General features: G+C 37.5%; 1 protein-coding gene across 3 annotated transcripts; it reads left to right on the forward strand.

Moving 5' to 3' along the window:
• The first annotated feature begins 138 nt into the window (after positions 1–138).
• FBXL3 (F-box and leucine rich repeat protein 3) lies at positions 139–20,624 on the forward strand. Of its 3 annotated transcripts, XM_059144713.1 has the most exons (6): positions 139–277; positions 1,510–1,680; positions 4,518–4,866; positions 7,445–7,567; positions 10,747–10,918; positions 18,120–20,624. In XM_059144713.1, coding segments are annotated over exons 2-6 (1,290 nt in total). In that variant the 5' UTR covers positions 139–277; positions 1,510–1,678; the 3' UTR covers positions 18,764–20,624. The 3 variants fall into 3 exon arrangements, with proteins under 3 accessions (XP_059000696.1, XP_059000697.1, XP_059000695.1); XM_059144714.1 differs by lacking the exon at positions 1,510–1,680 and having other exon boundaries at positions 142–277; XM_059144712.1 differs by lacking the exons at positions 139–277; positions 1,510–1,680 and adding an exon at positions 450–883.
• Positions 20,625–22,339: the final 1,715 nt, after the last annotated feature.

Below are 22,339 nucleotides of genomic sequence, written 5' to 3' on the forward strand. Positions count from 1 at the left end.
GAGTCTTTCGCGGCGACAAGGCGTCCCGGAAGGAGGACGCGGGCAGCGCGGGACTGCGAAAGGAGGCTTCTCCTGGGGCAGCCAGAGCCGCAAAGGTGGAGCCGGGTTGGCGCTCGCCGCGGGACCAGAGTCTCGGATGCGGGCGGAGCGCGGCGGGCCGCGGCGGCGGGAGCGCAAAGCCGGGCTCCCGGGGGGCCTCATGTGAGAGCCGCGGGACCAGCCGCCGCCGTCCCCGGAGCCCGGGGTGGTGTGTGGGGGAAGCCGCCCCCGGCAGCAGGTAACGGCGGGTAGGGGCAGGGCCCGAGCCCCCCTGTGACGGCGGGGCTGGGGTGCGTCCGCCGACCTTCGTGGGCGGCAGGGCGGGTAGGGGGCGGCGGGTCCCGGGCGCGTACTCGCCGCCCCTCGGGAGCGTCGTATGGGGCGCGGCGCCCAGACGTCGGAGCCTGCTTGGGGGCGTTTCCCCGCGACGCCTGCTTCAAAACATGTCAACAAGGCGTGGTGCGTGTGCGGGCTCGGGGCCGCTGTCGCCCGCTTCTGTTACCCTTGGCGGGGATTGGTGACGGGCACCGTGGAGCTTGCGCTGTGCCGGGCTCTTCCCGGCGTGGGCTGTGCCGGTGCGTGTAGTGTGGAAAGCGAGGGGCGTTAAGACGTCAAAGCAGACTGCCCTGGGTGGAGCGCGTGAGAAATGTCAGGGAGAGCCAATCCTTGGAGGTGGCGCAGGAGGAGGGGACGCTGCGGCCCCGTAGCCAAGTGGAAAACTTGGCCAACTTGTGATGAGCAGCTTCGCGCCAGCCTTAGGCGTGGGCAGCGTTTCAGGTGGAGTTGCAGACCGAGAACAGGAAGCAGCCTATTAAATGATTGACCTGCATGTCCGAGCGAAGAGGTTAGATTACCATTATTTTGTTGTTGATGATACCCAATCCAGTGCCCCAGATCTTTTAATTAGTTTCTTATTTTTTTCCGCCTTCTTTTGAAATATTTATAAAAATGCCGTCCACTCCGAGTTTCCTGCAAATGACTGTACACACATTGTCACCACCTCACTCTTCCTACCATTTAGTTCCGAGAATTAATCTCTTCCCACTTTTTTATTTCTTGCATTCCTGCCGAAGAATGCAAACTAATTTTGATATTCATGCAAACTAATTTTGATATTCATGCAAATTAATTTTGATATTCATGCAAATTAATTTTGATAATCGTCAAAGCAGAACAGAAACGGAAAGGGAATGTGATGCCAAAACGGGCTTTTTAGAGCGTAGTACAAATGGGTTTTTTAAATTACTACATGCACAGTTTATTAAAAGTGCTTAATACACATGGTGGACACAGCTGAGTGTTTTCCTCAGCTCTCCTGATGAACCAGTTTACTGCTTCTTTCAGAGTGTATGGAAATATTAATAATTAGTTCAGTAACTCCCTGTGCTCTGCTCAACTGGTCTGTAGTTTTTCCTCATTTTTGTTTTTGTTTTGTTTTGTTTTTCCTTTGGTGCATCATGATAATATCAGTCCCAACAAATGTTCTTGGGGCCTAAGGTGCATGAATTATTTGGGGCCTGGAGAAGTTGCAGTTGGAAATGGAACTGCTGGAGCCCTTGAAGAAACCTGATTTTGGTGCTCTGCAAAGTGTCATTGACATTTATTGTCCAGCTTCTTCCTCTGCACTCTTCCTGTTCAAATGTAAGAGGTGTTTTCACTTTGACTAAAAGAAGGAGATTAATACTCTATTGATGTAAATTTTTTGCAGACTGGTGGATACTCTGAATTGTTTAGCTTTCTTTATACAGAAGAGCTTCATGTGTACATAGGTTTAATTAAATACTTTTAGAAGCAATATAAACTTTTTTTGCATGAATAAACGAGATCATCTTGGAAAAGATTGACATTTAAAAATTTTATTAGGTGCCTACAGTGTTCTTTTATTTTCATGCATGAATGAAAATAATACAGAGAACCATTTTTATCAGCATTTGGCCTTGCATTTTTTTCTGTTGCTATATGTACTATAGTTCTGACATATTACAGACTTTTGTTCAGGTATTCATAAACTAGTAAGTGCTTAAAATATACTTTGGCAATCATACAGTCTTATATCTAGTTCAAGAGATTACTATTCCTCAGTGTTGCATATGTCTTTTTTATATGTTACCTTTTTTTCTCCACTCAACTTGGAAAGATATTGAAACATACTTAAAATGGCTGTAGTGACAAAAGAAAGGAACTATTGTTAGTATCAGCAAAGTGTTAGCAAAGATAATTGTGTAAATAAGGCTGTCATTTTATTTTTGTTTATATATCCCTATATTCTAAAGTAAAATGAATCATTCCATCTGTAAGTTGAATAATTATGGTTTTAGAAGATTTTCTCCAGAAACAGACAATCAGCATTGTATAATAAGGAGTAGTAGTTATAAAGACAGCTTCATTCTTTTTTGAACTCTGCATCTCAAAATTATGAGTAGTTTTAGGCAGTCAGAAGAGAAATTATAAGCCAAATTATGAGTTTGCTGGGTAGCAGACTCTTTGTTCTTTGACCCAAATTTTCTATGCTAAAATTAAAGTAAGCCTCCAGGATAAGGTAGAGCTGAAAAATGGGTCATAATGACAGTGTGACCTCAGCCTCTAGTGGGACATTATTCCTAGAAGAGGTTTTTTTTAAAAATATTAAAGACTATATTGTAAATTATACCCTTTCTCTAAAAGGTATAGTAAATTTCTTTTCTCTAAAAGGTATAATCAGCCTTTTCTCTAAACACATTAAAAAATATATTCTTACATTAACACGCAAGTTTTAATCTTTCATAAAACTACCCTCTTGCCATCACCTGTGTCATTCTGTTTTCTCCTTTCCCCTCCCCTTTTGGTTGTTTACTTTAACTCACATATTTGGAAGTAGGATCAGTGAGGAATGTAGTTCATTTATTGCACATGAGCTAAGACCTGGGCAGATTTTTAATGGCATGAAGGGGCCTTTGCCATTCTGTTTCCTTTCAGCCCCCAGTCCTTTCACAAGTTTTGCTGGCTGCTGGATAGAGAGCATCTACAGAGACATATTTGGTTAAGAGTCATGCATATGTACATCCTTCATCCCACACAGAAATCAGAAATTCTTGTACACTCATATACCAGAAGAAGGGAGTTTGGAGCCACAAGCCATTCTTTGCAAAAGCTGTGACTCCAAACCACTACCCTGCCAGAACTATTCTCTAGAGATAAAAATGTTGCAGGCCTAAACTAATAGGGGTACTAATGATTGGTCTGCACTTACTCCTTTAGTTTGGATCATGCAGTACTTATTTTTTAATTTGGAGTACTTATTTTTTAGTTTAGTACTTATTTTTCTGAATAACAAATCAAAACAAGATCTCTTAAAAAAGAAAAAGACCTCTTTATCTGATTACACCTGTAATGCCACCACTATTATAATCCTATTACTATATTATTAGTGTAATACAATACAGTATAATTCCGCTTATTATAGTTAATTAATATGGTAAATTTACTTCCAGTATGTGTTTCTCTTACATAAGCATGTGTTCTTGCACTTACTCACACATACTTCATTTGTGTGTCACACACTAATGTCTTTAATGCTGGATTGCTTTCGTGTACCTGAGTTCAGCATTCTCTCTTTTCAAGCCCTAATGCAGTTTAATTCCTCACAAGAACCCTGTATGTTTTTATCCCCATTTTATAAACTGAAGTGCACAGGAAGGTCAATCAAGTAGTTTGTTTGAGGCCCTAGAACCAGTGAGAGGTAGAGCTACAGTTCAAAGCCAGGGAGCTTGATTCCAGAGCCCATTCTCTTAATCACGCTACTGTTTTGCAACAATGACTATTTCAAAGAAACAAATGAAATGAAGGTAGTACATATACACAGAATAAATACATAACCTGGTTCAGAAATACAACTTAGGGTAAATATTGCAGTAGTAACTGATATGTTGGAAGAAGAAACCACATTTTGGACCAAACAATGCATAGTAGGGGGGTGGATTTGCTTATTTTAAGCAAAGATTGGGTCTGGTAGTAATGCATATCACAGACTACTCATTGTGGAAAGATCTGGTGGTTACTTAATTCAAATCCTTTCTACAGGTTCTTGGGACTGTCTCCTTAAATTTAAGAACTCAAATATAGCAGGTATCCTTAGATGACTTTTAAGAAACCTTTGGGAAGTGTCACTGTAGATTCTTTTTTATATTCCTTTTAGTTGACTGTAGTTTTTGAAATACAATTCTTGGTTTAGTTTCAAAATCACGATACTTCCCCTCCCCCAAGTAGTATAGTATAAATAGATGTTTAAAAACACCTGTATAGAATATTTAAATAACAGTTGGTCTCCACTGGCATTTTCCATTTTGTTTGATATTCTCCTTGAATCACTCATCCAGTTCTTTCTGCATATTTGTGTTTCTATTTATGAACATATATATGCATCTCAGTGATAGTGAGTATTGGATTTATTTTTATTCAAAAGTTAAATGTGGAAAAAAATGATGCATTTTTCTGAATAGGATGAAACGAGGAGGAAGAGATAGTGACCATAATTCATCAGAAGAAGGTACTGCAGAGAAATCTAAGAAACTGAGGACTACAAATGAGCATTCTCAGACTTGTGATTGGGGTAATCTCCTTCAGGACATTATTCTCCAGGTGTTTAAGTATTTGCCTCTTCTTGACCGGGCTCATGCTTCACAAGTTTGCCGCAACTGGAACCAGGTATTTCACATGCCTGACTTGTGGAGATGTTTTGAATTTGAACTGAATCAGCCAGCTACATCTTACTTGAAAGCTACACATCCAGAGCTGATCAAACAGATTATTAAAAGACATTCAAACCATCTGCAGTATGTCAGCTTCAAGGTAATAATTTAAATCTTTCTTTTAAAAAAAGAAAAAAAGCATATTTTGTTTTGGCTTTTTGTCCTAAACCAATATGTCTTCCCCTGTCTTTAGAATATTGCCTTTTTAGAGAAAGTTCTTAAAAGATTGAGAATTATAGCATACGTTGGAAGCTGTGAGAAATAATTATTTTTGAGCTAAATTACTCCACTGAGTCATAATTACTGTTGATTTTTTTTAAAAGAACAGAAGTAACTTCTAAATAAGTATAAATCATTTACCAAAGCTGACAGTCACATTGCATTATTGTTAATTTGAGGAAAAAGAAATGTACAATAAAATAAAAAAATGTGGATATTATGATTGACCAAAACTTAATTGCTATTACTATTTAATAGGGACTGAATTCTGGTTATTGATGGCTTTATGATATGGGATCTTCAAATAAAAAGGAGATACAGAAATACTATGTAAAAGGTTCAGAAGAGTATGTTTTAGAGAGAAATAGGCAAAGGTGTTTGGAAGAATGCCAAAGGGAACTGTTTATTTCTTTTTCGTTGCCAGAAGGGAATTCATGCAGTGAGGAGAGAAATGAACTTGGGTGGCTTTTTGAGATGTCTAGAATAGTTTAAGGAATCACAGTGGTTTATAGGAGTACAGAGGCTTATAATGTTTTGTTCTGAGGATAAATAATGGAACGTAGACATGTTTACTAAACCTTTAACATACCTGACAGTTGTTGAAAAGGAACACATGGCATACCTGATTACCCATAGGTAGCAGTTGTTAAATAGGTCAGATTAAACCTAGATAAAGTGGTTCTCAACCCAGAGTTCTTTGCCAAAACTAGTCTTGACTGCTCTCAAAGTTGTCATTCCTTCTTAGATAAAGATTACCTGCTTATTATTCCATATGTATCTGAAGAGGAGGAGAGTGGTGGTGATAGGAATGGTTGGGTGCGTTTGGCTGTCTTCCCAGAAAAATGCGCAAAGGCTCTTAGTCTGCTGGGGATATGATTGCTAGCTTTATCAAGGAAAAATAGAAGATGCCTATTAATTGAGTTTTGATTCTAGATAATCAACATATAATATTTAGTGTAAATATATTCCATTCATTATTTGAGGCATAATACTTAGTTAAATGGATGTCCTGTATGTTACCTGGCATCCCTAACTGAGGGTAAGGGTGAGGGAATGGTGAGAGAATCAGACAAATCCCAGAACTCCTCAAGTGTTGTCCCTCCCCCCATCTCCCCATGAAGAAAGCTCAAGAGCCTTCCTTCGGTTTCAGTCATCTTTGAGTTGTCTGAGAGTATTCTGTCATAAATTTGAGAAAAGATGAGCATAATAACATAATCTCATAGATCTAAAAACCACTTCCATCCAGGGGTTGGCTGGGTCAGTGTTACTCCTTTACAGCCATATGACACAGTTCAGCTGTATCCAACTTGCATAACCCTTACAAAACATCTTTCTTGTAAGTTTAAACATTTTTATTAGGGATTATTTATTTTCCTGAGAAAATAATTTCTTATTTACCAAAAGAGCCATACCGTAATAGTCTCCTGAGCTCTCCTGATTATATTGTGTGTGGAGTTTATCACTAACTAGGCCAGACAGGCGTTAGTAATTATGAGTATAAAACAGTGGTTCTCAAACTTTATGTGTATCATAAACACCGGGAGTGCTGGTTGAGACAAAGATTGCTGGGTGCCACCCCCTGAGTTTCTGACTGAGATGATCTGGGACAGGCCTGAGAATTTGCATTTCTAACTGGTTCCCAGGTGATGATGATGCTGCCGGTCTAGGGAGCACACATTAGGAACCACTTCTGTAGAAATACTTAGTCAAAGAAAAGTACTATAAACAGCTCTGAAACAGTTCGCAGTTTTACAGCCAGCTCTTCAGAACATTTTTGGGTTAAGGTAAGGTACATCATTCTAGAAATGAAAGTCATATTACTTTTAACTGTTCTCTTTTAAGATGTTTTTTAGCTCATGGAACAACTAGAGCTCCTTCTCATATCCCACAGGAGTTTTTGTCCATATTACTCTTCACTAGGAAATGTTTCTGTGTGGGAGCAGCTGCTTCTCATTTGATTCAGATTTTCATGCTTGACTGGTCAGATGTCCTCATTTTACTTCACATTCATCTTTCCGTTAATATCATTAGTGATGAATCCCAGGTTTTGATTAATTTGAACCTTTTGAGTAAATATTCACTTTCTGGTGCCTTGAAACCTGTGTACCATAGACACTGTATTTGCATGTAGAATTAGATCTATTACCAAATATGTAATTATTTTTCAAAAGCTATAAATTCATGTGTTCCATTAGATTATATATTATATAGTCAGTTTGGAGTAAATCAGCTTAAAAATCAAGTCCTTTATTATATCATAACAAAATTTAAGTCTTGACAGTTGCACTTAAAATTTTTCAAGGAGACTCAGAAAAAGCTGACATTGTACATGAGGGTATATGATTGAAAGAATAAATATTAATTCTTTGTAATGTAATTAATAACTTGCTTTTGTAAAATTAAGATTATGCATAGAAATGTAAATATAGGCATGGCTAAATTATCTGTTCTTTTTTAAGGTGGACAGCAGCAAAGAATCTGCTGAAGCAGCTTGTGATATATTATCACAACTGGTAAACTGCTCTTTAAAAACACTTGGACTTATTTCAACGGCTCGACCAAGCTTTATGGATTTACCAAAGGTATTTGCTGGTTTTGTTACTGGTAGTTACTGAGAAATCGAATGAAGCCCTGCCCATTTCTTGTAGTGACAATGGGAGTGTAAGAAAAATAGTACACTCATTGGAAAACTGGTTACTGTTTAGATTGTTAGGCAATAGGATTTTTTTTAAAAGCTTTTCCTTTTTCTGATCACCTTGTGCTTCTTGGTGGGAAAAGTTAAGAGTGAATAAATTTGCAGAGGGTAGGGTGTGTGGGTGGCTCAGTCAGTTGAGCCTCTCTGCCTTTGGCTCAGGTCATGATCCCAGGGTCCTGGGCTTGAGGCCCCTCATACGGTTCTCTGCTCAGCAGAGAGCCTGCTTCCCCCCCACCCCTGCCAGCCTCTCTGCCTACTTGTGATCTCTGTCAAATAAATAAATAAAATCTTTAAAAAGAAATTTGCAGAGGGTTCAACAAGAGACTAAGTAAAACTGAGAAGCATATTAGAAAAAAGGCATATAGCAGCTCCTTTTTGGACTTTCAGAGCAGATTGGTGAAATTTTAATCAAAGAAAAGTAGACAGTGCCAGTAGTGAGAACAAGTATAGATTAATTATAAAATCTTCTGGTAATGGGTAAAGATTTATTCTTGAGCAAAAATTAGTACAGCTTGGATTAATGCATAGATTTTATTTAAAGAGAAGTTTTTTTGTTTTTTGTGAAGAGTGAACTATTTATATTTATATATATATTCCAACATAATCCTACATGTAATTAGATGGTGTCTCTAATAACTAGTCTCTTAAAATAGAAAAAATACATTTTTAAAGATTTATTTAGTTTATTTTTATTTATATTTTTTAAAGATTTTATTTGACAGAAGGAGAGCATAATCAGGGGGAGCAGAAGGCAGGGAGGGGGAGAAGCAGGCTCCCTGCTGAGCCGGGAGCCTGATGGTGGGGCTCAATCCCAGGACTCTGGGATCATGACCTGAGCCAAAGGCAGATGCTTAACTGACTGAGCTATGTAGGCGTCCCTATTTATTTAGTTTAGAGAGAAAGCACATTCTAGTGGGAAGGAGGGGCAAAGAGAGGTGGAGAGGGAGATAATCCCAAGCAGACTCCTCCCCCACCATGGAACCCAATGTGAAGCCCGATCCCATGACCTCGAGAGCTGAAATCAAGAATCAGATGCCCAACTGACTGAGCCACTTAGGTGCCCCAAGTGTGTGTTTTTAGAAAGGCAATTGATAAAGGTCCCCTAAGTATGTTAGTTAATGTTGGGTAGATTAGCATCTAACAATAATTTGAAAGTTTTTTTTATCAGAGTACACTGCAAACTAAAATCTAGATATCCATTTAACACACCTAACAGTTTAATTTACAAGGATGATTTAGGAAGAAATTGTATTCAATTGAGTGTGTGTTATAACCCAGGTGGTAATAGAATGGAATATCAGTAAGAAATGTATCACCAATTGATTAAAAGTCTTATTTGATGTTGTTTTTTGAGAGAGCAAGCAGGAGCAGCTGGGGTCAGGGGCAGAGTGAGAGGGAGAGAGAGAATCCTAAGAAGGTTCCACACCTCATGTGGAGCCCAATATGGGGCTTGATCTCATGACCCTAATATTATGACCCGAGCCCCTATGCATCCCTACTTGATTTTTTTAAATGGTTCTTTACATACATTTGAGAGAAAATGTTTTCCTCATTTAAGATAAGGGGATGGGTAAGATATTCTGTTCAACATTTTAAGAATGTAAGTATGTGAGTCAGAGCACTGTGGTTCTCAAACTTAATGTGCATGAAAATCACCTGAGAAGCTTTGAGATTTTAGATTACTTTCCCTATCCTGAATTTCCCCCCTCCTTTGAGCAGTACAGGAGATTCTGATTAAGTCAGAGTACTGACTTCTATATAGGAAATTATATGTTCTGAATTTATTTTCTATGTACCTAATTAAAAAACAAATGTGTACATTAGTAGTTTTTCTTTGGGTACTGTGATGCATCTGGTAGAAGTTCTCTCTGCCTCCACCTTGATCCCCATTTTGGCTCTTGTCAAAGATTGAAATAGGGTGTTTCTATATCTTGGAAATCCTGGGAGAACAGAAAAGAACATAAAAGAAGTTGTATTTGACCAGAGATAAATCTGAGGGAAATGGGGAAAGGGCAGTAATACAGTTGTGAGTATGCTAATGACATGTGACTGTACAAGGTAGAATTGAGGTTGATGTCAAAGTATTAAGAGAAGATAGGTCAAAATTTAATTAGTTAACTAGTTATTTAATTGTAGGTGAAAAGAAAGTTACGGAATGTGACCATGAAAATGGTGTTTCATTGTGTTAGCCTGCCCTCATTCCTTTTAACTGCTGTAGTGAATTTATAAATAAAGCTAAGTGGAGGGTGAGATTGGTTATGTAGAAGATGATGTTGGAGCATATGTCTACCTCTCTTTCCTACTCCTGAATTCCTCGTCCATTGGTTTAGCTGATTCCAAGTTACATACGCTGACCATGCTTTAATTCCTGCTATTCTGCAGTGGTTCCTTTAGGTCAGATTCCAACATAATTATATGTATATAATAAATGCAGTAATAATAATTGGTACATTTGTGGGGAAATATATTGGAATAAAATAGCTTGAAAATATTGTAGATAATTGAACATATTTAAAGGAGTTTTAAACTTGGAATTTTGTTTAGGTATGATTTTTCCTTATTTTAGAATCAAATTTTCTATGAGCTTTTATATTCCAGGTGAGTCTTTCATAGCTTCTGAGTTGATCTTTATTATAATTTTAATGATTATGCTAATAATTATGAATGTTTTAATGGTCATTATCAGACCAAAAAAATGCAGTTCAGTGTTATAAAACAATGGAATAGGGTTTCCAGATAAGATGATACGAAGTATCTGAGAGGTATTCTCATCCTGGATTCCGTAATTTGTCTTTTTACTCACCAGTGACAGTTGTGATTTAGAGACACGCAGCCTGAGGCTTAAAATCTCTTTCTTCTACAACTAAAAATCTTTTCCTCAAAGATAACAAATAGTCACCTCTCTTTTTTGCCATATCTCCAACAACAAAGTGGAGGGATGCTACCCCTATAATAGTTATGGAATATATCATTGGGGTTTAGATGGATCCTTATGTGAATTATATGAACACCCCTCTATTCTCTTCTATGAAGATTGCAACTGTTTTAATTTTTTTTGCTTTTCAGTCTCACTTTATTTCTGCACTGACGGTAGTGTTTGTAAACTCCAAATCCTTGTCCTCGCTTAAAATAGATGATACCCCAGTAGATGATCCATCCCTCAAAGTACTAGTGGCCAACAACAGCGATACACTCAAGCTTCTGAAAATGAGCAGCTGTCCTCACGTCTCTCCAGCAGGTGTGTTGTTTTTTGCCAGATAACATGTTAGTAAAATGTATTGATGCACTTATCAAATTAAAAACTGTGATCATTAACCTCATAGATCGGTCAATATTATTTCATCTTTTTTGGATAAATATTTAATATTAATGTCATAATGCAATAACATAAAGTTTGTGGCATTCCTAACCTAGACACTTAACTTTCACTTATTTTCTACTCTTATTTGGCAACTTGTGTCCAACATGTTCAAGAAAATGGACATACTAAAAAAAAAAAAAGATTTGCCTGAGGTTGCCCATTCAGGTAAGATAGAATTTACTCTAATTGTAGTTGAGCCAGCAGGGTGTAGGTTTTGAATCAGAGCAATTTCAAAATTGCTTTTCTTCTCACTGTGTAGAAGGAGGAGAACTATGCTAAAGTCGCCACCTTAGATTTTGCAAAATAACCCTTTTCTTAAGTGGAGTTTTGGAGCTGAGAGCCCATTAAATGGGGAGTAGCATTATGAAAGCTCTTTCCAACTTTTATAGAATTTTCTAAGCATTACTACATTATTCAGTTTGAGATCTTTTAAATTCCAAATGGTTCGTACTGTAAATTAAGTATAAACTTGCACTTGGTATATGTGCTGCCGAAGCGAGCACTAAACTTGTACTTGGTATTACTACTCCCTGAGGCTTCCATTCTGACACATCCTCCCACTGTTGACATCCCTCCCAGTCTTTGGGCTGTGTTATTTAGGAAACCTGTTTTTAAGACTGTTAAATCCTTGATGTCGTTGCAGGATACTTCCCACCTTCTTACCATGACTAAAGCCTGGCTTTCCCCCAAGAAAATGATTTCCTTTTGGATGGAGATTACTTACTTGTTGTCCATGTGTCCTACATGGAGGGTCTTGGTGATTGGAATGGCTAGGTGTATTGCAGTATTTCCCTAGTTGATTCTGCCCCTTCTAGATTACTACTGAAAGTAATAATCTAATAAAAGAGAATTTAAGAAGAATGGACCTTTGGCACTTAATTCTAATGTGACCTTGGTCACATTTTCTGTCTATTTTATAGGTTTGCTGTGAGAGCATGGTCCACATTTCATAGCTTCATAACGTACAAGGTCCTTTGTATCCTTACCTCCTCCTGTCTCTTTAATCTTGTTTGCTATTCATTTACCTTCTGCTTTTACTTGAGTCCTACATAACTATGGTTCTTAGTCCCTGTGTGTGCATTAATACACTGTACTTTGTGGAATTCAGTTTTTCTCCCACTTCTTCCTCTAGCTAACTCCAGGCCTGCCTTCAGAATTCTGGTTTTGTTCTTATTTCCTCCTCTCTGGTTTAATTCACCCATGTGTTGTTTCCATAGTATTCTAAACATAACTTATAGTACTTCCCATACTAGACTATACTAAGAGAGCCGTTAGGTCTCTAGTTTCTCTGTGAAACTGTGAGTTCATTATTCTCTTTATCCTAGCCCATCTCCTGTTCATTTACTTTTATTAAATATATACACATCAATTCTGATAGCATGTATAAACTTGTGTGGTCTTACCTAATGGCTTTGGGCAAGTTGTTCGAAAAGGGAAATGAAAGAGAGTACTTGTAATGCTTTTTAATTTAAGAGTATAACCGTAGAGAATTTCACTTTAAAATTTAATATATTTGCATATTTTCTTTCTATCTATATTTTGCATATTGGGACTGTTCTTTTTCTAAGTTGAAATTAAGGGCTATTTTCTATTCTTTTTTCACTGAATATTTTATCAGACTTTTTTCCCATTTCATATAGTAATTATAATTGTCTTCTTGCTTGATCTAGGCACCATTTGATACTAGTGACTTGACTGATACTGTATTCTTGATTTTCCTCCTCTGATTTTTCCTACCATTCCTTTTGCTGATTTTTCTTTTCATTCCTTAAATTTTGGTGTTTCACTGTGTTCTGTGCTGGGTCTTTTTTTGTTTTACTCTGCACTCTGGGCTGTGCATGGTCATCTGTGGCTTCAGTTTCATTCTGTATGTTAACACTTCCCAGTTACAGTTACTCTGGAACTCCAGAGCAATGTGTGGAGCTGCCGGTGGCCCAGTTGCTCTGGAGTGTCTCACTGGTACTTCAGACTAATAATGAACTTTCTTTTCTCTCTATCCAAATCTCTTGCTTTGTCCTGTGTGCTGTCTCGGTAAATGGTACCATCCATCCTAGTTGTCAGAGACCTGGCCGACATCCTTGATTCTTTCCTGCCCTTTCTTTTTTTTAATTTTTTTTTTAAGATTTTACTTATTTATTTGACAGACAGAGATCACAAGTAGGCAGAGAGGCAGGCAGAGAGAGGGGGATGGGAAGCAGGCTCCCCGCTGAGCAGAGAGCCCGATGCGGGGCTCGATCCCAGCACCCTGGGATCATGATCTGAGCTGAAAGCAGAGGCTTTAACCTACTGAGCCACCCAGGCGCCCCTTTGCTGCCCTTTCTATATCCCTTCAGTCACCACGGTCTGGTGACTCCCATCATTAAAGTATGCCTTGAATCTCTAGGCTAGAGACTGAAGATTTGTGTCGATCCCTTCTCCAGCCCCTCATTCATGTTGCTGAAGCCCTAAGCTGCAGTGTGGTGGTATTTGGCATTGGGTTGGGAGAGTAGTTAGGTCATGAGGGTAGAGCTCTCACAAATGGGATTAGTGCCCTTGCAAGAAGAGACAGGAGAGGGGCACCTGGATGGCTCAGTGGGTTAAGCCACTGCCGTCGGCTCAGGTCATGATCTCAGGGTCCTGGGATCGAGCTCCACATTGGGCTCTCTGCTCAGCGGGGAGCCTGCTTCCCCCCACCCCTGACTGCCTCTCTGCCTACTTGTGATCTCTGTCAAATAAATAAATAAAATCTTAAAAAAAAAAAAAAAAAAGAGAGAGAGGAGAAAGGATCTGTTTTTCACCATGTGAAGACTCAGCAAGAAGGTGGTTGTCCACAAGTCAGCAAGAAGTACGTTGCTCGCCAGAACCTAACCATGCTATTAACATCCTCATGTTGGACTTGCAGGCTCCAAAACTATGAGGAATAAATGCTTATTACATAAGCCACCCTGTGTATGGTATTCTGTTAAGCAACCTGAACTAAGACATTCTACCTTTCTTCATCTCTACTCTTACTACTCTAGTACAGGCCCCCATCTTTGTGTCTTTATATGCAGTGCCCTCTTTTTTTTTTTTTTCTTTTGAGATTTACTTATTTTAGAACAAGAAAGTGACAATGTGAGCATGAGTGGGGTGGGGAGAAAGAGCAGAGGGAGAAGGATAAGCAGACTCTGTGCTCATTGAGGAACCCAATGTGGGGCTCGATCTCATATGACCCTGAGAGCGTGACCTGAGCTGAAGTCAAGAGTCTGTCTGATGCTTAACCAACTGAGCCACCCAGGTGCCCTGCTGCAGTACCCTCTTACAGTGATATCCTAACTTGCAGCCTGCTCTTCTTTAATGGGATTTCCATGTTACAGATAGAATAATCTTTCTAAAATACAAATCTTGATTTTTTACTCCAGTTTTCTTCACTACTTGTCACTATGCTTTATGTAAGATCTCAACTCCTTATTGAAGCTGAAAAGGTTCCCATATGATCTAGCCCTTGCCTGTATATTGGGTTTCATCCATAAAGTGTTACCTTACTTGCATCACTGTATGTTGAGCTCTTAGAAGGCTTGTGTTTTCTTCCATGTCTGGGTGTTCACACAGGAAATATTACTCACTTTCCTTCTCCCTCACTTGATCTTTCTAATTGTTTGTCTCATTGTGTTAGTTCTAGGAAATTTCCTGGATTCCCTTGTTACCACTCCCAGAACATTCTTTTTTTTTTTTTTAAAGGATTTTTTTTTAAGATTTTATTTATTTATTTGACACAGGGAGAGAGATCATATGACACAGAGAGATAATAAGTAAGCAGAGAGGCAGGCAGAGAGCAGGGAAAGCAGGCTCCCTGTTGAGCAGAGAGCCTGATGGTGGGGCTCGATCCCAGGATCCTGAGATCATGACCTGAGCTAAAGGTAGAGGCTCAAGCCGCTGAGCCACCCAGGCACCCCCAGAACATTCTTGTTTCATTATCTGCTGCCTTCTCTCAGGATAAAGATGTTTTGTTCTACATGTCAAGCACTGGACTTATGGTCCAGTGCTTGACATGTAGACACTAATTAAATATTAGCCGAACTAATCAGCATTTAGTTACTCAGTATTCTGTGTTGTTGATAAGCCAATGTTAGTCTTATAATTCTTTAAAGGTTGGATACTTGTTTCTACATTTTTGCTGTGGTTTAAAAAATGAACTATTTTGGCACCTAGCAGCTTGCTTCTACTAATTTCTTCCATAGGACAGAGGGTCTGAATCTTTTTTATGCTTTTTACCGTTTTTTCTTCTAATTGAGTTCTGTGAATTTATATAATACCACCAATAATGAATTTCTGTACAAGTTAAAGCATGTATCAGTGTTTAATTTCTTTTTATTGCCAAGTGATATTCCTTTGTATGGATATATACCACGTTTATCGTTCATTTGATGGGTATTTGGGTTATTTCCACCTTGGGACTGTTACAAACAATGCTGCTGTGAAAACTTATGTAAGATTTTGTGTGGACATAAGGCTTAATTTCTTTTGGGTATTTACCTATGAGTGGAATTGCTGAGTCATATAGTAATTGTTTGAGTTTTCTATTGCTGTGTTAACTAACAACTGCAAATTTAGTAGATTAAACCAACACTGATTTAGTAGGATCACAGTTCTATAGTTCAGAACTATAGGCCTTGCTCAGTTAGCTTGTCTGCTTAGCCAGAGAAGTTCTTGAGTCTGACTCCTTTTCTGCAACTGGCTAGAGCAAACTCAGCTTTTGAAGGGCTCATGTGATTAGAGTCAAACCACCTAGACAATCTTACTAAAGCCAGCTCTACAGTATAACATAACATAGTCATAGAGGTGGTATCTTACCACATTTACAGGTTCCAGGTGGTTACATTGTGGAATCTTGGGGATCACTTTTAGAATTATGCCTGCCACAGCTGCTTTAATAGTTATCAGATGGTCTCTCAGTTTCTTTTATTTATATCTTTGGTTACCATTCCTCATTTGTTTTCTTTTTATATTGTTTGTATTTTTTTATATTATTTGTATTTGTTTTCTTTTTATATTGGGCTTTATGAGATTGTAAAGAAGAGATATCATGTTATCTTGGGTAATGATTTATTTCAAAGTATATACACACCTTATGGAGAGTGGAAACTCATTCAGCCATGGCTGAATGCTATGGCTGAAAGCACAGGTGTCATTATGTTACATTTTATGTTATGTGTTATGTTATGTTATATGTTATGTTATGGAAGCCTGGGTAGCTCAGTTGGTTAAGCATCTGCCTTTGGCTCAGGTCATGATCCTAGCTGGAGTCCCAGGATGGAGTCCCAAACTAGGCTCCTTGCTCAGTGGGGAGCCTGCTTCTCCCTCTGCCTCCTGCTCCCTCTGCCTGTGTTCTAAAATAAATGAAATCTTTTTAAAAAATTTAAGATTTTACTTATTTTAGAGAGAGTATAGTGGGGGAGGAGCAGAAGGAGAGGGACAAATAGACTCTGCACTGAGCATGGAGTCTGATGTAGGACTCGATCTCACAACCCGAGCTGAAACCAAGAAGTAGACACTTAACTGACTTAGCCACCAAGGTGCTCCAGCACAGATATCCTTTATCCCCTCTTTTGTGACTCTTATACTGGTGATTCAGTTTATCTCTTCACTGATTGTATTGCCGATATTCTCCTTCCACTGCTGTTAAACTTTATCTTATAATTCCCTCTCTGTTTTGTCACTTCTCAAGCAGTAGTTAAGCACATGAACTTAAGAGTCATTCAATCTGTGTTTGAATTCCAGCTTTGCTGTCTTTAGCTGCATCAGCTTCAAAATAGAAATAATACTTATTTTTCTAGATTTTTTTGAGTATTCATGGGATAGCATATCAAGTATCTGACATACCATAATTACACAATAAATAGTAGATAATGTGATGTGTGTTTTGTTTCTATCCTTGTTTCTAAGTACAAGAAATAAATGGTTTGAATGGATCATTTATCAAGTAGTACAGGCTCTCTGTTTGGGGTAGAATTTTTATACTAGGCCATTTCTGAGATCAGATACTCACCTTTGGTAAGATCTGCTGATAGGGGTTTGGGGCAGTTCTGAAGCACAGTGCCCTGAGTTTAGGGAAACATTTATAGAACTGCTTTCTGGATATGTTAGAATATGTTAGTTATATTTAATATTTCCATTCATGTGAATTAGTTACCTTGGACTCATTTATCTAGTGGTATCTTGCACTATTAGCAGTTAAAACTCTTTGTTGCTCACCTATTAGAAATATTTTTCTAAAATTTGTCTAATTTTTTTTTAAGTTACATTGATTCTTTTATTTGGCTTTGCCTTTTTTTTTTCTTTTTAATTAGGATTAAGTTTTCAGTTTAAAAAAATGTCCTTTGGCCTCTATAGCAATGATCACTTAACTTTTCTTGGCTTAACTTACAAGTTGGGTGTTAATAATAAGTTTTCTAAAGACTATGGCATTGTCCATGCATAACTAGGGTAAACGTTACTAAGTTATGGAATATTAACATATAGCTAACGCTTGAGCAACATGGGTTTGAACTTTGTGGGTCCACATGTGGTTTCTTGTTTTTTTTTTTTTTTTTTCCAATAAATACAGACATATACTATAAATATATTTCCTGTTAAGATTTTCTTAGTATTTTCTTTTTTCTAACTTTGTTGTACGAGTGTAGCACAAAATATATTTAACATACAAAGTATGTATTAATTGACTGTTATCACTAAGGCATCTGGTCAACAGTAGACTATTAGTAAGTGTTGGAGGAGTCAAAAGTTATGCACAGATTTTTAACTGTACAAGGGTCAGTGTCCCTAACCTCGGTGTTCAAGGGTCAACTGTATTTATTAATAATTTATGATGTAAGTTGTTAAGTGAGCTTCACCTTCTTTTTAAGGTGTCAGATTTACTGTCTCATTGTTAATAGACAGAATTAGTAATAGGTTTTTGAATGTTTGACTTTCTGCTCGTCCAACCATATAACTAAATTGTAGTTTTGTGATCAGAAAATATGTAAGCCTTTATTGTGAGACATGTACTTGATTAACTTTTTTGAACAGATAATGAACTTGTACAAAAATCTGTAAATAATTAGGTCTTTTTTCTTTCAAGGTATCCTCTGTGTGGCTGATCAATGTCATGGCTTACGTGAACTGGCCCTGAATTACCACTTGTTAAGTGATGAATTGCTGCTTGCTTTATCTTCTGAAAAACATGTCCGATTAGAACATTTGCGCATTGATGTAGTCAGTGAGAATCCTGGACAGACACACTTCCATACTATTCAGAAAAGCAGCTGGGATGCTTTCATCAGACATTCACCAAAAGTGAACTTAGTGATGTATTTTTTTTTATATGAAGAGGAATTTGATCCATTCTTTCGGTATGAAATACCTGCCACCCATCTTTACTTTGGGAGATCAGTAAGCAAAGATGTGCTTGGCCGTGTGGGAATGACTTGCCCTAGACTAGTTGAATTAGTAGTATGTGCTAATGGATTACGGCCACTTGATGAAGAGTTAATTCGCATTGCAGAACGTTGTAAAAATTTGTCAGCTATTGGACTAGGGGAATGTGAAGTCTCATGTAGTGCCTTTGTTGAGTTTGTGAAGATGTGTGGTGGCCGCCTGTCTCAGTTATCCATTATGGAAGAAGTATTAATTCCTGACCAAAAATACAGTTTGGAGCAGATCCATTGGGAGGTGTCCAAGCATCTTGGTAGGGTATGGTTTCCCGACATGATGCCCACTTGGTAGACTGAATGATGTAGGACATGATGAATAGCACCTTAATATTAAGCATATTGTATTATAATAAGAGTTTATATCCTGTAGTTCTGATGTAATTCTATTTTGTGGCATGGAAATTTGATACCTGCATTGAATATGTAAGGATTGTTTATTGGAAGACCCATGGACCAGTTTTGGTCAGAAAACTTCATCTCTTTCTTCAGCCTAATAGCAGTCAAAGCTCGGAAAAAGTTTTTTAAATGTGGTTCAGATCTGAAAGTAATAACCAGTTATTGAAGATTAATAGTCTGAAAGAAACAAAACCTGTGTCTTACAGTATCTGAGAAGTGAGTACTAATAGGTTTTCCAAAGTTATGTTCTCTATGCATTTTTTAAAAAATGTAAACTTGACATTTTAGGGTCTTCAGTTATACATACACCTGTTATAAGGTGTTTACTATAGCTCAGGACAGAGCATTTTGTGAGAAAAATGTAGGATATGTCATATTGAATGAAAAAGATTGGTTGAATGTTTCTGAAATATGTTACAGAGCTGTTTAAAGAGGTATGTATAGGTAATTGGATCTCGTAGACAACTGGAAGTGTCACAGTGGTTATAGAAGGATAATAAACAGAGCCAAGATCAAATTAAAAGAAAAAAAACAGGAAGGGAGGCAGTATTTAACTTTGTATAAACTTTCAGGTTTGCTCTATAATCTGCTAAACCATATAAATTCTCTTCTGTGATGTTACTATGTATGTGACACTTTGAGGCATCCTATGTAAAGTAAGGAATGCTTTACCAGTTCTCCTTGGTTTTGTTTATCTTTGTTTAAGCTAGTTTTGAAATATACAGTAATTGAAATGAAAAGCTTATCTATATAAAAAAGCCAAATTGAAGTAATTAAAAGTAGAACTTTAAAATATTTATAAATTATTTCCATGAAAGAATATTATTCTCCAGTGAATTTTAGTGATGGCTCATTTTTCCATTTTGGAATTAAATAGTTACGTAAGCAGGGCTTTCAAAAAACATAAAAGGAGCACCAGTGTACAGGTTAGCATAAACAAGTAAACTTAAAAGAGGATATATTTAAGTTCATAATCATATTTTTGAGTAAATATTGTTCAGTGGACTGGAAAATTTTAATAGAAAAATGTCTTAAGTTTTGTGATTGTTAATTTGGTTAAAACGCTGTTTTATATTATTTAAGTTAGGTAGCATTTTTATTACTTTCATATGAATAAAAGGTAATCCACACGTTGCTATAAAAATATTAAGTTTGAGGCTACATTTAGTTTTTTGAGGTATTATATAAGCTTTGATTCTGAGCACTAGTGCTAGTAGATACCACCTTTCCTAAGGGAAATTAGAAGTGATTTACCCCAATTGACTAATACAATAATGCTTGAAATATTTGGAAAGCATCTTGGTAATTATGGAAACTAACAGTCTTACAGATCTAATCTATTTTTTAAATAGATTACCTTCCTAAGAATAAAGTAAAAGGTGATTTTTCAAAGTCTTGGTATTCTGGCCACATATAAATGAGAAGAAAAAAGGCTGATCCAGACTTGGAAATGAAAAGCAATTACTGTAATCTTTTCCCCTCTTACTAAATAGTAAATAGCTTTGTACAAGAAATACCTGTGTTAGTGGATGAAGCTTTTTTCCTTGAACAACTTTGGACAATGGATTTGACAGTACATAATGAGTTCTACTAACCAAAGCTTTATTTGGAAATGTACTTTTTTGTACAAATTGAATATTAATGCTTGAAATACTTAAGTCACTTTATAAGCAAAATGCGTAGCACTTACTTTGTTTATACTGTAAAGTATATGTTAAATGCTTTTATCAATTTGAGAATAAAGATAGTTACTAACACTGTTGTATTATTATAATTTTTAAAAACTACCCTAAAAAACTACCCTAAAATACATACCCTAAAATACATACTTTCCAACAAGTTAAGCATACAAACTTAGGGATTTAGTTTTGGATTTGTATTTGATAAATACAGTGTTTAATATTAAGTTTATGGTAGAATGACTGTTTTGAAGATGTAGTAAGTTAAGGCAAATGAAATCTTTTCTTGAGATAAACTCTGATGACCAAAGTGATAGGAAATGACTGTGAAATGTCAATTTATTTTTCAAATTGTGTAAGGAAAATGGTTAAATAAAAAAGAATAGACTATGCTTTTAGAAGAATTATAAAACAGGTGTTTTGAAATAGAATTTTTTTTTTTTTTTTTAAGATTTTATTTGACAGAGAGACAGTGAGAGGGAACACAAGCAAGGGGAAGTGGGAGAGAGAGAAGTAGGCAAGGAGCCCAGCGCGGGGCTCTATCTGAGGACTCCCAGATCACCACCCAAGCCGAAGGCAGATGCCTAAGGACTGAGCCACCCAGGCACCCTTAAAACAGAATTCATAAAAGTCCTTAAACCCAGGTAGTCTTTTCATAGAGAAATGTCTTCTATAAATCCATACAATCACAATAGTTTTTTGGTTTTTTTTTTAAGTTTTATTTATTTAGAGAGAGAGCTGGGGGGAGGGGCACAGGAAGAAAGAGCCCTCCTAAACAGATTCCGTGCTGTGCACAGAGCCTCACTGGGCTCTACCTGGGACTCAATCTCATGACTTAAGAGATCACAACCTGAGTATGATGCTTAATGGTCTGTGCCATGCCACCCAGCTGTCCCAACCAGAATAGTTGCTAAACTATTGAGATTGTTTTATTTCCTGTCTTCACAGCTTCCAGAAAATAACTTCAGTTTCCCTTGGTAATCTGGGCTATTTTAACAATACTACCAGAAAAAAACAAAAAACAAAACAAAAACAATGAGCACGACTAAAGATAAGTCAATTTACACATTTAAAGAAATATTTATATTTACAGAAAAGGTTAGAATAGATAAGTGGGAGGGGAGGGGTTGGTGTGAAGAAGGCTCCAGGCCTGAACTAGGTCCTTTAAGAAGCTGTTAAGTAATCTGTACCCCATACAAAATGGAACAGTCTTTGCAGACTCCAGCTTCAGTTTGAGATTTTACTGTTAGGAAGCAGCTAGAAAAATTTTACCTGCTTTGTGACACCCAACTCTACTTTAAACACAAGGACATACAGGACACAATAGACACAAAACCATTTATTCCAAAAGTGAACCAAGAGCGTTTCTTTAGAATAATCAGTCCAGTAAAAGGCTTTATTAAGTAGTGGGGAGAAAACATAGATAGGCAAATCTGAGAGCACAGGAAGTTACCTGGACAATGACGGGTAAGTAGGAAGATGCTGGAAACAAACTGGCCAGCCCGTTTGCCTTGGCTGTGAACAGGGAAAAAATGTGTGTGTGCTTTTGGAACACTGTTCTTTGTATAACATACCAACAATTCCTTTAAAAAGGCGCGGGGGCGGGGGGGGGGAACACCTGGGTGGCTCATCCCTTAATAAGCATCTGCCTTTGGCTCGGGTTGTGATCCCAGAGTTCTGGGATCCAGCATCCAGCTCCTTGCTCAGCTGGATGCCTCCTCCCGCTCCCACTCCCACTGCTTGTGTTCCCTCTCTGTCTGTCAAATAAATTAAAAAATAATAAATAAATGATC

This window comes from Mustela lutreola, chromosome 13 (genome assembly GCF_030435805.1).
Source record: "Mustela lutreola isolate mMusLut2 chromosome 13, mMusLut2.pri, whole genome shotgun sequence".
NCBI lineage: Eukaryota > Metazoa > Chordata > Mammalia > Carnivora > Mustelidae > Mustela > Mustela lutreola.

Coding starts and splice junctions, on each gene's coding strand:
- FBXL3 (XM_059144712.1), top strand. CDS start 855: ATGATTGACCTGCATGTCCGAGCGAAGAG. Junction 4,867..7,444: donor TGCAGTATGTCAGCTTCAAG/GTAATAATTTAA, acceptor TTCTTTTTTAAG/GTGGACAGCAGCAAAGAATC. Junction 10,919..18,119: donor TCCTCACGTCTCTCCAGCAG/GTGTGTTGTTTT, acceptor TTTTCTTTCAAG/GTATCCTCTGTGTGGCTGAT.